The following is a 16392-nucleotide window of genomic DNA, read 5'->3' as shown; positions in this document are numbered from 1 at the left end:
CTAATTTGAATAAAACCGTTATAATGGAGTTTTAAACCCTTCAGGCGGCTGATTCACGATAAAACTCATTCCGGAAGTCCTTTAAATCCCTAAAGCGGTTTGTTTGAAGAGCGCAACCGGAAGTACAAATATCAGTTGATGAAGACTTTAACTTAAAGATAACTCACCGGAGGAACACACCGGGAAGAACACACGGGAGGAACAGACCGGAGGAGCACACCGGAGGAGCACACCGGACGGCGGCTGCTCGCTCAGTTTCGGTTTCAACAGGAATGGCACTTATTGTGGTGCTTTTGTGGTTCGACTGAGTTGAGGAAGTGTTGCTTCCTGTGTTCTTGTTGTTCTTGGTTTATACTCTAGGTTGAAATGCACTTATTGGAAGTCGCTTTGGATGAAAGCGTCTGCTAAATGACATGTAATGTAATGTAATGAAATTTGGTAAAATGACAGAAATGAGGTGAAAGTGGCTGAAAGAGGAATAAAGTCTCGACACATCCGGGTCCTTACGTCTCAGGAGTGTGGAGTTCTACCCCAAAAATAGAATCTGTTGACATGAATTCATCTTTCACTTTAAAAGTGAAATAATATCATAGAAAATACAAAATATATATAATTATAATATCTGGATGAACAAAAAACACAGCATAATATTTAATATACATTTCATAATCTGCCTTCTACTCTAAATAATACAATTGAATATAAATAATGTGAATGAATAGGAGTTTGCTTTGAAAAGTTGTACTTTATAAATTATAATATCTCCCCCAAAAAATCAAATCAAATATAAGCATAATAAACATAATATAATTTAATATCAGGATGAACAAAAACACAACACAATATTTAGTCTTATATCTCATAATCTGTCTTTAAATAAAAAAAATTAATACAAATATTTGGATTAATAAAAAGGTGCTTTGAAAAGTTTCACTTAATAAATTCTAATATCCCCCGAGCCCCCCCCCCCCCCCACACACACACACATCTCACACACACACACACACACACACACACACACACACACACACACACACACACACACACACACACACACACACACTGTGTCTCTAGGTTTACGAACTTAGGTTATCAAAGTGAGTACTTACTGTACTTATTGGTACTTTAAGTACATCTCCCTCCACTGCTACGTTCCCTTTTCACATAAAAAACATAGGACGGACACACACACACACACACACACACACACTCACACACTCATGGTGCCCTCTGCGCTGCAGCGCTGCATTGCATTATTCTTGACACTCCCTTCCTTCCTCTCTTGATTTACTCAGAGGAGAACGCCCAGGGTGGGTTTCAGAGGCCTGGTCATCAGCTTCAGACACACACACACACACACACACACACACACACACACACACACACACACACACACACACACACACACAATAAAAGCACATGCAGACACACCCACACTCCCATAAAAACCTGAAGTTCCCCCCCATGTTTTCTCAGAAGTCTTCGGCCGGGCATCACACAGAGAGACTCTACAGAACCTCAGAGAATCTCAGAGAACCACAGAGAACCACAGAGAACCTCAGAGAACCACAGAGAACCACAGAGAACCCCATGAAGGATGTCTGCTTCTGGACGGCCCATCACGCTCCTGCTGTGCTGCCTGCTCGGCTCAGGTGAGTTGAGCCTTGTGGTCATTATAGAATATCTATCTATCTATATATAGATAGATAGATATATAAAAATATATATTATATATATATATAAATATATATATTATATATATATAAAATATATATATAATATATATATATAAAAATATATATTATATATATATGTGTGTATGTATATAGATATATATCTATATATAAATATATATGTGTATGTATATGTATATATACATATATATCTAAACATATATATATGTATATATAAATAATGTGTGTGTATATATTAGGGCTGTCAGCGTTAACGCGTTAATCTATGCGATTAATTTGGCCGCCTTAACGCACAAAAATATTTTAACGCAATTTTTTAATATATTTTTTTAGAGATTTTTTTAGTGTGGAATATACTTTATTAATCCACAAGGGGAAATTAGTTCTCTGCATTTAACCCATCCTTAGTTATTAAGGAGCAGTGGGCTGCAGTGATGCGCCCGGGAAGCAACTGGGGGTTCAGTGCCTTGCTCAAGGACACTTCGACTTGCTTCCGGTGTTCGTTGAAGTTGTTACACTCCTCTGAGTGTCAAACCGCGGCAGTACGGTTTGACACTGTTTCCGTTTTTAAAACAATTATTTCTCCGCAAAAATAAGGAGCAGAAATCAGTTTAACTCGTGGATGAATCAGTCGGGTTTCCTCCTGCTCCTCCTTCCTCCCGTCTCCCCCTCTGATACACAGAGGAACGGAGGACGACGTGTCGGGTGACGCGGCGCGGAAAGAACTCGTCACACGAAACCTTCACCGTGATTGGTCAATCCGTTTGTCTGTCAACATTTTGCGAAAAAAACAACCAATGATCACTCAGTAAATCACAAAGGACCTCCCACCACACATGTGAGGCTCTATAGCAGCCTGTCAGTCAGAGAAGCAGTTTTGTCTTTAAAAAGAAGGAACAAACTTTCAATTGCGATTAATCGCGATTAAAAGTTTGTAATTAATCGCAATTTCACAATGTGCGATTAATTAGTTAATTTTTTTTAATCGATTGACAACCCTAGTATATATATATATATATATATTATTTATGACAAATATATAGTCTGATTTATGTTTGTAATTCTCGGTGTGGATGTTACTCGGCAGTCGTCTCATGCCACTCGTTCTTTTTGCCGACTGGCATGAGGGTCACGTGACGGCCGCATCGGGAGCTCCCGATGAGGTCATGTGACAGGCGGCAGAACAACCTCAGGACCGTTGGAACAATGGTCATAGAAACGAGGAGCGAGGCTGGGCCCTGGGCAGGGTGTCCTTCCTTCCTCAGAGGAACACGCTGTGGACTCAGCAAACAATGGCTGACCTGAGATCAGCTGAGAGAGTGTTATTCCACGAGACGGCAAAATACAACTGACCCTCGACGGTATTGTGTGAAGGCGGAAGAAAGGACGCCTAAGTTCATGGAGAAGACTTGAAGAGAAGCAGCTCACAATGGGACTGAACTTGTAATACATATACATATAATATATATATATATATATATATATGTATATCTATATATAGATATACATATATAGATATACATATATATAAATATATTTGTATATACTTATATGTTTAATGTTTTGTAAACATATATATTTATATAGAAACATATATGTTTCTATATATTTATATATAGAAACATATATATGTGTATATATATACTTATATACAAACATATATATTTATATATATACTTATATATACTTATATATGTTTACACAACATATTAAACATATACAGTATATATACATATATATGTTTAATATGTTATATAAACATATGTACTTATATACACATATATGTTTTATGTATATATATGTATATATATGTATATAAATATATATATACATATATGTCCACATATGTTTAATATGTTGAATAAATGTATGTACTTATATATAAATACATATGTGTAGATATATATATATATATACATATGTATATATACATTTATATATATATAAATATATATACACATACATGAATAACATATATACCTTTTAGTCCTTTTATAGATCAGATCCTATGTAATTTAATTATACTTTAGAAGAGTATGGATGATGAAATGTGTATTCTTTGAGAAAAACAACCTTGTCCTGTTTATGCTGCTCTGTGGCTCACTCCTCCTCCTCCTCCTCCTCCTGATGAGGAGTGAGCCTTTAACACACATTCATAAAGTGTCTTATTGTGTGTCTTCCTCCTCTCTCCATGACCTCTCCCGTGACCTCAGCCGCCTCATCCCCCGTTTCCACCCTCACACCTGCTCCTCCTCTTCCACTGCACGTCATCCTCCCCTCCTCGTCCCCGGGCTCTCCTCCTCCTCCTCCTCCCCCATCCGGCGGAGGAGTCGGCTGCCCTCTGACGATGTCTCCCTCCTCTCTGGTGGTCAGGTGTGTCCATGGGGAACTCCTCAGCGGTACTTTTACCCATTCACGTGAACGTGTGTTATAACTGTTGCGTAACGTCTCCGTCAGGTTCGGGGATCCGGTGACGGCGAACTGCTCGGTGTCCACGACGGGCTTCTCTGCTCTGGGCTGGGAGGTCTCACTGGTAAGGATGAGGATGCTCTCCAATACACCACCTGTTAGCTCCACCCTCTGCAATACTGGCATGTTTAATATCCAAGGACTACGAGAAAGTATTCATCACTTACACTACCGGTCAAAAGTTTAGGGTCACGTAAACTATTTGGTGTTTTCCATGAAAACTCACTTTTATTCATCAAATTAATTGAAAATATAGTCAAGACATTTTCTTCTTTATGTTGTTTTAGTTTTTTGGGGGGGGGGGGGGTATGTGTGTATGTGTGTGTGTGTAAGTGTGCATGTATGTATGGATATATGTATATGTGTATATATATATTTATGTGTGTGTGTGTATATATATATATATGTAGGTGTGGGTGTGTGTGTATGTTTGTACATTTATTTTTATGTTTATCTCTGACATTTTTGTATTTGTTTTATGTTTATATGTCTAAACGAATAAAGAATATAAGTGACAAAAAAACAACTCACTTTTATTTATCAAATTAATTGAAAATATAGTCAAGAGTTAGACAAGGTTAGAAATAATTATTTTTATTTGAAATATTAATATTAAAGGACAGTTGTATAGCTTCTCTCACCAGCATAACTGTTTTCAGCTGCGCTCACATAACAAGTGTTTTCAATGGTTTTCTACTCCTCCGTTAGTCTTCTAAGGCGATAACACAATGTACCACTAGAACACTGGAGATGGGCCTCTACACACCTCTGTAGAGACTTCATTAAACACCAGAGAATAGTCATTACCACATTAACTATGTAGAGAGTTTATTTATGATTAATTTAATGTTATCTTCATTGAAAAAAACAAAATACGGACATTTTTCTTTTTCTAAGTGACCCGAAACTTTTGAACGGGAGTGTATGTAGTCATTGCAAAACAATTTCACTTTCCTCTCAAAACATCTTTTCTTTTATCATTAACGTCAGCTGAATGAATTTAAAAAAAGAGTTTTATTCCACGTTAGTTAATTAGCATTTTCTCAACAAAAAAAGAAGGACGCCAGGAAATCGGTCTGTTTTCGTTTTGGGAAGAAAACCACGTAAAGATTGTTGTTTATGTTGAAATGATATCCACATAAGGGCCGTCACCACATTACACGAGTTACTCGTTCATAATTATGAGGTGTTAGCGCTATTTCCGTAGGTATAGCTACGAATAGCTTGCCCCCCCCCCCCCCCTCCCCCGCTAGCAGCTTTCTGATCTTTTGCATCTCCAGGCAGCTCCTGAACTCACCATGGATCGGTTTCTGGTGTGGCGCGTTGACAGCATGACCGACTGGGGCGTCGAGCCGAAGTGCTACGCCCTCTCTGAACAGGGGGGGCAGTGTCACATCGACCTCCCGCTCACGGTCTACCGTGAGTTCACACGTCAGATGAAGAATCACTGTTTCCCTCTCTCGGTTTGACACGTCGATGCGTCTCTCACAGAGCCTCCGGAGAACGTGTCGCTCAGCTTCGCGGACCACGCCGGGCCGACGTTGGCGGGTCGGCAGTACACGCTGCGGTGCACGGTGCAGGACGTGGCTCCGGTCGAGGACCTCGTCGTGACCTTCTACAGAGGTCGGACGGCGCTGGGTCGGCTGAAGTCCAACAACAACAACACGAGACCGGTGACTGAGACCTTCTCCTTCAACATCACCCCGAGGAGAGAGGACGACGGGGTCCAGTACTGGTGTGAGGCGAAGCTGGAACTGGGACCTGGTGGACCGGAGCGCCCCCTAGTGGTGACGTCACAAACCATCACCAACACCGTCCTCTGTGAGTTTGTTTTTACATCTGAATAATTCAATTCAATTCAGTTTATTTGTATAGCCCAATTTCACAAATTACAAATTTGTCTCACATAGACATCCCTGCCCCAGGATCCTCTCCTAGGATGGACAGATGCAATAGATGTAATGTCCACGATCCATCAGGCAGATGGCGGTGGGAGTCTCAACAGGACAGTGACCCAGACGATCCATCAGGCAGATAGAGAGTTTGATTGAGAGATGAAAATTCATCCTTAAGGAGAGAAAAAAGAGGAGATAGGTACTCAGTGCATCCTAAAACGTCCCCCGGCAGCTATAAGAACATGCAAAATACTTCCTTCAGTTTGAATAGATTTGGGTGTGAAAAGAAATGTAAATACAGAAACCCGACACAGAAACATGGAGGTGCCACCTGGAATCGAAAACGGTTCTTCCATTTCTGGTTCCACGAAGAACTCTTTCAAGAAATGGTTCTTCAAAAAACCTTTAAAGGTGTCTCAAGAAACGGTTCTTTAAGGCACTATTCATGGTTCCACCAAGAACCTTTCAATCCAGGGTTCTTTAAAGAACCATTTCCTTGAAGAGTTCTTTAGAGAAACTATAAATGTGTCTCAAAGAACCTTCAAAAAATAGTTAAAGGTACTATTTCTGGTTCCACCAAAAATCTTTCATACCAGGGTTCTTTAAAGAACCATTTCCTTCTAGAGTTCTTCAAAGAACCTTTAAAGGTGTCTCAAGAAACGGTTCTTCAAGGCATCATTTCTGGTTCCACGAAGAACCTTTCAACCCAGGGTTCTTTAAAGAACCATTTCTTGTAACCTGTAAAAGTGTCCCAAAGAACCTTCAAACAATGGTTCTCTCTGAGGCACCATTCCCGGTTCCACCTAGAACCTTACCCTCCGACTCTCCCCCGCAGTCGGGCCCCAGCTCGCGTGCCCCCCGCGGCTGCAGGTGAGGGCGGGGGAGCGGCTCCACTGCGAGGTGCGGGGGAACCCTCCGCCGCTGGTCGTGTGGTTCCGGGACGGGCGGGCGGTGACCCTGCCCACTCACTCGAGCGCAAAGGATGCTGGGAAATACACCGTGTGCGCAGAGGGACTTCTGGGACAGACCAACTTCACGGTGGAGGTGGTGGTGCTTCCCGGCCGCGGTAGGTCTTCAGCGAAGGAGAAATACAAACTAAATGGACACTGAATTCCTGCATTGGTGAAGTTAATGTTTCTCTTCCTCTTCACAGGAACGACAAACAGCGTTAATGAGCACTTCCTGTTGGCCGTCTTGTTGACTCAGATGATTAACTGGCTGTAGAACCTCAGAGAATCCCCCCCCCCCCCCCACACACGTGACCTGGGATCCATCTCTCCAAGCTGTTCATGTTCATTTGATTTTTGCATTGAGAGTTTTGTGTTTTCAACCTCTCAGGTCACATTAGAAGCAGCTCCAGTTCTCGTTTGAGAGCTTCTGCATAGGTACATTAATTTTTTTACCTCTTTAATCTGCACAAAGAAAGAAATCAACACAGTGATGTACAATGTAATAATCCGCAACCATATAAATATTATATATATATAATATAAATTATATATTATATATATATATAAATTATATATTATATATATATTATATAAAATATATGTATTATTTAAATAATATATGTATTATATAAAATATATGTATTATTTATATAATATATATATAATATATGTACATAATATACGTATATTGTATATAATATATGTTTATTATATATATATTAATAATATATGTATATCAAATATATAATATATGTATATTATATATATATATATATATATACACACACACCTATAGGTCTGCCTTTCCAGGTTGTATTTCTTTTAGATGTTTATGTCTGCAGCCTTTGCCACAAACAGTATCCCCGTCTGTTCCGTGTACATACATGTTACATGTTAAATGTTCTGCAGGATAAAGAAACAAAGTGAGGTCGTATTCATGAAGCTTCTTCAGTCACTCCGGACTAAATGTATAAAGATAATTCTTACAGGAGACACAAGATCCTGGTAAACATAACATAAAGGTTATTCACAAAGCACATCACGTAAGAGCTTAAAGGTTTTTAAAGTCAAAAGACAAAAAGGAGAAATGTTCTGCCAGGCTGAATGTCAAGATAAATAAATAATAAAGTGACTGAATGGTTGCATTCACATTATTGATATGCATGGGATGTTGATAGCACATGAAAAAAAAGAAGTAAATAAGCATATAACAATATTAGCATGTGAACAGGTGCAGCATATATTCATATGCATCTGCAACATTCGTCTTTATTGGATCAACCAATGAAACTTTTTTACGAGAAGGTATCTACTTTAAGTTATTCTTGCTCAACAGTTTTCTTTTAGCAGCTCTCAGAATAATGTTTGGGAATTATTTTGCAAAGTGTACGTTCGTTCTGCTGTTCATTTAAATGATGAATTCAGTTTCAACCGATTTGCTCGTTCAATAACAAAATATGATGAATTCACATCACTGCAGGTCATTGATCGAGTCATATGCGATATGTAAAAAAAACTTAATCTTTTAGGTGTTCTGCGTCAACAATAAAACGTCAGGCTCAGTTACTCACTCAAAACACAAAAAGCAAGTGCTCAATATTTATTAAATTAGAAGTTTATTATTCATATACAGTCAGTGAACGGCTCGTTCTGGTGTGAGTCTTTAGAGGCTCCTCCCTTAGTGGAACGAGTCGGGACATTTCTCCTTCCAAATATTAACTTTTCTTTTATCTCCGGCTGGTCGCTTCCAGCTGGTTTTGGTTCGACTCTCCCGTGTGTGAGACGTGTCCAGTCCTCTGCTCCCATGGAGACAAAGAGACAAACGCATAGAAGACTCATTTTCTATCTTTAAAGTCTACAAAACTAAATCTTTGCAAAAAAACAAACAAACTCTCATCCGTAATATAAAAAAATGTTATTAAAAAGTACTGAAATAAACAATATCCAAGATCACCGAAGGTGTAATCGACAAAATATAGACGGATAAAAACCTCGCGCTGCGTGAAGCGGCGTCGTCACGCGGCGACGTCGTCGTCGTCGGAGATGATCAGCACGTGGCTGGCGTCCATGTGGCGGGCGAAGTCTCCGACCGGCAACAGCGGGGGCGGAGCGTGAGTCAGAGGGAAGTCCACCGGGCTGGACTGAGGAGGAGGAGGAGGAGGAAGAGGAGGGCTCTTGGCGTCCGCCCCGAAGCTCCAGTGGCGAACCGAGCGTTTGTATTTGGCGACCGCCGCCGCCAGGAGCTCCTGGGTCGCCGTGTGGGGCTGGACCCGGGCCAGCGCTTGATCGGCGAGGAGGTCCAGAAGGGATTGCTGAGCGGGCGCCGGTGCGGCTTTGACCGGCGGGCGGTCCGCCTCCGCGGGCGTCCGGGAAACGCCGTCCGCCGCCACCTCGGGCCTCTTCGAGGCGGCGGCGGCGGCGGCCTCCTTCTTCTCGGCGCCGGCGAAGCTCGAGCTCACGATGATGACGTCGTCCGCCTCTTTGCGGAGGCCCTTCGGCGGGGGCGGCCCCTGGAGAGGAGGGCCCCAGGTGGACCTCTTCTTGAGCCGGGCCGGCTTCACTCTGAGGACACGGCGAGGCGGGAGAGTGGATTTGAAAACAAGAACGACTCATAAATGTCAGAACCGAGAGTCTCATTTCGCCTTTAGAGATGAAAATAATGCGTCGGAATTGTGAAACATTCCACCAAAAAGTGGGATCAATGTGATCGTCGCCGAGGAAGTATAAACAACTTGTGAACGCCGGCTCTTCATCGTACTCACGGCGGCGGCGTGAAGAGGCTCAACATCTTCCTGCTCTCCGCAGCAGCACCCTGAGGCGACACGGGGAGTCAGGCGGGTCGACGGGTGCGAGCCGCCCGGCGCCGACGGTGCTCACCTGCATTGCATCCACCCTTTGGGCCACAGCGGTTGGACCTCGTTGTCCAACAAGCTCTTCAGCTGGAGCTCCATCTCCTGACTCCCTCGGGTGCTGTAGCTCTCCATCCGCACGCGCAGCACCTCGCACAACCCCCGCCTGAACGGGAGGAGAGAGAGAACTGAAGCCGCTGACCGCTTTAAATGTCCGCCAATTACCGATCGTCGTTCATCACGGCGGACCTGATCTCTTCGTTCCATTTGAACGACTTCTTCGGACCTCCTCCTCCTCCTCTCCTCCCACCTTTCTCCTCCAGGTTCTCCTCTACCGCCTCCTCCTCAGTGGCCCTGATGCGGAGGAGAATCCAAGATGATAGAGAGATGCAATCTCCAATCAGGGGGCGGCTGTCCTGCAACCCCAAGGTTGTGGGTTCGATCCCCGCTCTCCCCATTAGCTGCAAGTCGAAGTGTCCTTGAGCAAGGCACTGAACCCCCAGTTGCTTCCCGGGCGCTTCACTGCAGCCCACTGCTCCTTAATAACTAAGGATGGGTTAAATGCAGAGAACTAATTTCCCCTTGTGGATTAATAAAAGTATAAATATCAATATATATATCAATCAAGTTATACACACACGAACGAAAAAATAATGACCACTAGGGTCAATTTAAAACCAGCACATGATGAGATTTCCTCCCATTACCCAGGATGCACTCTGGTGCGCTCACCTGGAGGTCCGGCCGAGCTCGTGCAGCCGGCAGCTCTCGCGGAACGAGGCGGTCTGCTCGGGCATGGCTCTGCCGATGGCCTCCTTCAGCTTCTGCAGGGGGTCGTCCACGTCGGGGGGCTCCTCCTGGCAGATGTTTGAGGAAGAGGGGGGTGAAAAAAGAGAAGAGAAGAAGAAGAAGAAGAAGCCCCGTGACGCCGCTGCAGCTCACCGTGTGGGCGAGGAACAGCTTCTTGACGCGCTTGAGGAGCGTGTCTCTGCTGCAGGGCAGGAAGGCCGACAGGTGCGTGTACACCTTGGAGCGCAGCTGCACGCCCTGCTCCCGGCACTGCACCTCGATGCTGGGGAGAGAGAGAGAGAGAGAGGTTCACGATCACAGCCCGACCTTTCAGCGAGCGAGCACTCGTCCACCGTCTCGCCGTGGAGTTTCTGTCTTTCCGTTTACAACGAGTCAGAGGACAAATATGCAGATTAGATTTTGGAGTAACGGATTGTGGAGTCGGAACCTCTGAGAGGAAGAAGGGAAAGAAGAAGAAGGGAAAAAAGCACACAAAAAGGAAATAATCAGAAAAAGAAGAAGAAGGGAAAGAATAAGGAAGAAGGGAAAGAAAAAGAAGGGAAAGAAAAAAGCACCAAAAAAAGGAAATAATCAGAAAAAGGGAAAGAAAAAGGAAGAAGGGAAAGAAGGGAAAGAAGCACCAAAAAAAGGAAATAATCAGAAAAAGAAGGGAAAGAAAAAGGAAATAATCAGAAAAAGAAGGGAAAGAAAAAGGAAATAATCAGAAAAAGAAGAAGAAGGGAAAGAAAAAGGAAGAAGGGAAAGAAAAAGAAGGGAAACAAGAAGGGAAAGAAAAAAGCACCAAAAAAAGGAAATAATCAGAAAAGGGGAAAGAAAAAGGAAGAAGAAAAAGAAGGGAAAGAAAAAGTGAAAAAAGCACCAAAAAAAGGAAATAATCAGAAAAAGAAGGGAAAGAAAAAGAAGGGAAAGAAGACAAAGAAGCACAAAAAAAGGAAATAATCAGAAAAAGAAGGGAAAGAAAAAGAAGACAAGAAAACAAGAAAACAAAGTAGAAGGGAAAGAAGGAGATGAAGAAGAAGAAGGAAAAGAAGAAGAAGCAGCAGCTCACTCGAGGAGGGTGGAGTTGATTTCCGGGGTGAAGAACTTGAGCTTCTCTCGCTCCGACGTCTTGATGACCTGAAATAGAGAAGAAGAAAAGGAGAGCTGGTCATCCGTCCGTCCCGCACGTCGTCCAATCACAGTCGAGGAGCGTCCGCCTCACCGCCAGCAGCTTCCGGATGCTGACTTCCAGCCGCGGGGAAAGTCCCTCCGGCAGCGGGACCACGCACTGGGACGCCGAGGCCGGGGCGCCGGGCGGCGGCGGGGGGGTCGGCGCCGAGTGAGGCGGCGGACGAACGCCGGTCTCCGGGTCCGGAGGTCGGACCAGAGGGGCGGCGGCGGCCTCCACCGGATCGTCCGCCTTGGACCTGAAGAGTGGCGCCTCGGCGGCGGGCTGCGACTGTTCGGTGACGTCCAACAAAGAGTCGAGGTCGATGTCGAAATCCACGGCGTTGGCCGCTTGGATCAGGGCGTGGTCGTCGGTGGAGCCGATCAGACTGAGCAGCGGGTCCGTCAGACCCGGCACGCCGCCGCCGGCGTCCGGCGGGACGAAGACGATCACCGGGACGACGGCGGCGCTCTTCTGAGGGGCTTTCGCCATCTTCTGTCGCTCCTTCTCCTTCTCCCTCTGGAACTTCTTCAACATGCTGGTGACGCTCAGCGGGCCGGCGGCCATCTTCTTCTTCCTCTTCTTCATCGTCGTCGTGGCGTCCGGTCCATTTTCAGACAAGGCGCTGCGAGACGGCGACACGTTAATACGCCCACGAGATGAATCGCGTTTACATTTCTCGTGCGGCCGCCTCACCTGGACTCCGCCTCCCTGACGATCGCTCCTTCTGCGCGGCGCTTCTTCTTCGGCTTGTCGTGACCTCGGTTGACCTTGTGTTGAAAAACAACAACAAAAAGTCACTCGTGAGTCGTTTTAATCTGTTCCGAGAACGACAAAACATCAATTTCAAGGCTTTTTTGTTGTTGTTACTTTCTCATTGAAAATGCGGAAGGTTATGTTTTGATCGCCGTGTATTTATTTATTTGTATGCGTGTTATTCGCAGAACTCAAAAAGTATTGAACCGAATCCCATGGAATTTGGTGGGATGATTGGTTATTATCCGGGGACCATTTGATTAGATTTTGGGATCAATCGGGTCAAAGGTCAAGGTCAAAGGTCATGAACAGGTCAAATCTTCTTGAATGGCATGACATTTGGTGGGATGATTGGTTATTATCCGGGGACCATTTGATTAGATTTTGGGATCAATCGGGTCAAAGGTCAAGGTCATGGAAAGGTCAAACTCATTTTTTTTACCATAGCACGATCCATTTGTGTCCAATTGGTATGCAACTAATGCCAAAATGTTCATAATTCAATGCCCAATCTTGTGATATGCGAAGGTATGCGCTCTACCGAGTGCCCGTTCTAGTTGTTGTTGTTTTCCTCAGATGCCCTCCTTACTTTGGGGGACTCGGGTGTTTCCTCGTCGGTGGCGAGCTCCTCGGGCTCCTCGGCCTCGGACGCCTGGCGGAAGTGGAGCACGCCAGAGTTCACGTAGAAGCCGCCGAATCGGGTCGTGATGGAGGCCGGCACGAACTCGTCGTACTGCGGAGGCCGGCAGGGCGTAAGGTCACGGGGTCAAGACACATGAAGGGAAACTAATAAACGAGTAAAAACAAAACGCGCCATCGAAACCGTCTTCGGAGACGTGGATTTGAAGTCGATGGCGGTTTCTAACGTGCAACTCACCGCCTCAGAGTTGTCGATGAAGGAATCCTCGTCATCGTAACCGAAGCCGATGTCAATCAAGTCCTGAATGCGGTCCTCCTTCTGTTGTTGTTGTTGTTGTTTCTTTGGTTTATCACCCTGCAACGAGGGGATGCAAATTGTCGATTACACCATTCAGATTTCATTATATTCAAAACCAGCTTTACGGCTTCAAAAAGGACCTCAGTCTGCATCCTTATCGACGATAACGCAGGTTTGCAGCAAGAAAAGGCGGCAAATAAACACAAAATAAACAACTTATACTCACATATAGATTTTCCAACTTCTTTGACATAGCAGCGACCTCGTCGGTCTCCCTCATTTCTTCCTCTTCAAATCTGCTGAGTGGGACTTTTTCTTTAGTGCAGTTGATCTAAAATAAACACATCAGGTTTTACACGAAATAATAACAGTTACGTGTCCTGAAGTCGCACATTTAGCTTAATATACACTGTGCGTGTGTGTGTGTGTGTGTGTGTGTGTGTGTGTGCGTGTGTGGGCTAAGCAACTTCTCACAGAAATGGCTAAATAATAAAAGTAATATTGAATTTTCTAATACAGTGAGTATGCATAGCAAATAGATTCTTCGTGCATTAAAATAAAATGTTGAATTGGATTACATTTTGAAGGGTTGCATCAACAAAGATTAATCTTAAACAAACTTTAACAGTAGCTCGACTGTATTTAAACTTCAGTTTGGTTTTTCCTCCGTGTTTGTTTTTAAAGTTTGAAAAAGAAAAAACAGCATATGGCATTTTAAAGTGAGAAATAAATAGTAAATAGTCAAACAACGAAAAACATTAATGGTAAATGTCTTAAAAAGTCCCATCACAGGGTATTTATCATTAATATATTAATTCAACATGGACAAAAATAAAAAAATAAACAGTAAGTGAACTGAAAAGAATTTTTATTTATTTATTTTGAGTTTAATTATACAATAACGTGTTGTTTTGTTTTGTACTTGGGATAAGCATAAATAAATAAATAAACAGCCCACCTTGCTGTCGACCAGCCGGCTGTAGCTGAACTCCGGAGAGCTCCGCTCATCCGCCTCGAACAGCGCGAGCTCCAGCCGGACTGTGCCGGGGTCCGGGCGGCCCACTTCTGCCCGCGGGCCAGCTGTCGGGGACTTCCGGGGCTTTGGGGCCGGTTCCGAGGGGACTGGACCGGGGGGCAACGTGGTCAACTGAACCCTCCGAGAGTCCGCCATCACAGCCGACGACACGCCCGCACAGTGAGAGTGTGTGTGTGTGTGTGTGCACAGGGCTTGAGCTTCATTAAGTAGAAGTAGATGCAGGTGCGCTCAGGTGACGTCACCGAGTTCAGCTGCGTCACGTGTTGACAACGTGCCGTTACGTCAGCAGGCTTAACTGCTAGCTCTAATTTAAACACATTTTAACATAGTGGTCACTTGCCTTCCTCCTTCCCCTTTGATAAGGACATTAAAATGACATCACAAAAAACGAAGCTATTTGATGACATGGCCGACTTTCTCCCGGCTTCCTGAAGTCTACGATGGTTGCCCGGCAACCGCTCAAAGCTAAAATTACTCTGCCACATAAATCACTAAGAAATAGTGAAATGTGGTGTTTTCTTTCTTTATTTTTTAAATCTACACTAATGTGTGTTTTAATTAAACACACAGGACATAATTGCTGTTGACGGCGCTCTGTGTGAACACAGCCAACAAGCTAGCTAGCTGTTTCCAGAAGCTAAGCTAAGCGGCTACGCTAAAGATGAGAGCAAATAAACCCCTTCCCCCCCCAAAATGTTGATTTATTGTGAAGCGCTGTTCCAATATATATATCCAGTATGAAACAGAAACATTTTATATTTGTTATTACCCCTGTTAGTCCAAAACTTTAAAGCGACCCATATTATGTTTCAAAACATGGAGTCGTCATCGTGGGATCGGAGCGGTTTCACAAAACAAATACATTTATACTAAATATTATATAATGACGCCATGCGCGAAAATGAACAGGAACTCCAAACGCCAACTAAATGTATTTGGTCTTTTTTTCTCTTTTAAGGATCCGTCAGCACGAAGGCCAAAGGTGATACTAATTTAATTTCATTTAATTTACAGGCCATCAGGTGGTGATGTATGCGTATGCAGACGATCAACATCAGCAGAGACACAGGTGTGGATTTCAGATGATTTTTACAAGGAAGTCACTTTTTAGGTTATGCTTTAGAAGCAACAGATTTAAATCTTTGACAAGTCAATGCACATCTTGATATTTTATTTTACATTCCTGATGGTGATAACGAGAGCATAAATAAAATACCGTCGTCAACATGCTTTGCTCAGCATTCTCAGCTGAAGTCGTTCCATCAGCTGAAGCTCAGTGGAACGAAATGCTGTTTGATTATGTTTAAATTATTATATCTAGTTTTATATTGTATGTGCTTCGTAACTTTTTTTTAACAGGAGCTATGAAGACAACATTATTCGTATTATTCTTATTGTTATACTATTACTGATATCAATTTAATAGTATTTTATTTGTTGTCATTAATGTTCTATTTATTATTGTTACAATACAAGTTATTATTATTGTTATTAATATTATTTTTATTTATTGTTATATTTATGATTTAAGTATTATTTGTATTGTTGTCATTATTATTAATGTCAGGCCCATTAGCTGCTCTGCGCCTTGTTCACCACACGGGGGCGCTGCAGCTCCACAGGAAGAGCGGAAGGAACAGGAATGAGATATTTCTGGGTTTAACTTGGAGCGCCTCACTTCCACTCAGTCACCAATAAATAATAATAATGAACATAATAATAATAATAATAATAACAATTAATGATAATAATAACATATATTATTACAGGAAACTGTAGCCCGCGTCCTAAAATATGGACGACTCTTAAACTCGGTCAGCAGTAAATTAAAATAGATGGCTCTGTTTTT

The 16392-nt window shown here is 43.2% G+C and overlaps 2 protein-coding genes across 2 annotated transcripts; one reads left to right on the top strand and one right to left on the bottom strand.

The window, feature by feature from the left end:
- The first annotated feature begins 1460 nt into the window (after nucleotides 1-1460).
- On the top strand, nucleotides 1461-8149 carry LOC130190192 (Fc receptor-like protein 1). Its single transcript, XM_056409481.1, has 7 exons — nucleotides 1461-1652; nucleotides 3908-4067; nucleotides 4152-4227; nucleotides 5444-5582; nucleotides 5655-5984; nucleotides 6894-7124; nucleotides 7212-8149. The coding sequence occupies exons 1-7, from the start codon at nucleotides 1598-1600 to the stop codon at nucleotides 7280-7282; spliced, it is 1062 nt and encodes a 353-aa protein (XP_056265456.1). The 5' UTR covers nucleotides 1461-1597; the 3' UTR covers nucleotides 7283-8149.
- A 1359-nt stretch (nucleotides 8150-9508) lies between these two features.
- On the bottom strand, nucleotides 9509-14678 carry LOC130190670 (ubinuclein-1-like). Its single transcript, XM_056410201.1, has 13 exons — nucleotides 14466-14678; nucleotides 13734-13838; nucleotides 13448-13564; nucleotides 13160-13303; nucleotides 12511-12584; nucleotides 11869-12439; nucleotides 11716-11783; nucleotides 10769-10929; nucleotides 10590-10719; nucleotides 10107-10211; nucleotides 9886-10023; nucleotides 9771-9820; nucleotides 9509-9570 (listed from the first exon to the last, which is right to left on the bottom strand). The coding sequence occupies exons 1-12, from the start codon at nucleotides 14676-14678 to the stop codon at nucleotides 9790-9792; spliced, it is 1857 nt and encodes a 618-aa protein (XP_056266176.1). The 3' UTR covers nucleotides 9509-9570; nucleotides 9771-9789.
- Nucleotides 14679-16392: the final 1714 nt, after the last annotated feature.

Source organism: Pseudoliparis swirei, chromosome 24 (assembly GCF_029220125.1).
Source record: "Pseudoliparis swirei isolate HS2019 ecotype Mariana Trench chromosome 24, NWPU_hadal_v1, whole genome shotgun sequence".
Lineage (NCBI taxonomy): Eukaryota > Metazoa > Chordata > Actinopteri > Perciformes > Liparidae > Pseudoliparis > Pseudoliparis swirei.
This window is presented reverse-complemented; position numbering and strand designations above follow the sequence as displayed.

Coding starts and splice junctions, on each gene's coding strand:
- LOC130190192 (XM_056409481.1), top strand. CDS start 1,598: ATGTCTGCTTCTGGACGGCCCATCACGCTCCTGCTGTGCTGCCTGCTC. Junction 1,653..3,907: donor GTGCTGCCTGCTCGGCTCAG/GTGAGTTGAGCC, acceptor CCGTGACCTCAG/CCGCCTCATCCCCCGTTTCC. Junction 4,068..4,151: donor CCCTCCTCTCTGGTGGTCAG/GTGTGTCCATGG, acceptor CGTCTCCGTCAG/GTTCGGGGATCCGGTGACGG.
- LOC130190670 (XM_056410201.1), bottom strand. CDS start 14,678: ATGGCGGACTCTCGGAGGGTTCAGTTGACCACGTTGCCCCCCGGTCCA. Junction 13,839..14,465: donor GCCGGCTGGTCGACAGCAAG/GTGGGCTGTTTA, acceptor TGTTTATTTTAG/ATCAACTGCACTAAAGAAAA. Junction 13,565..13,733: donor AGAAGTTGGAAAATCTATAT/GTGAGTATAAGT, acceptor CCCTCGTTGCAG/GGTGATAAACCAAAGAAACA.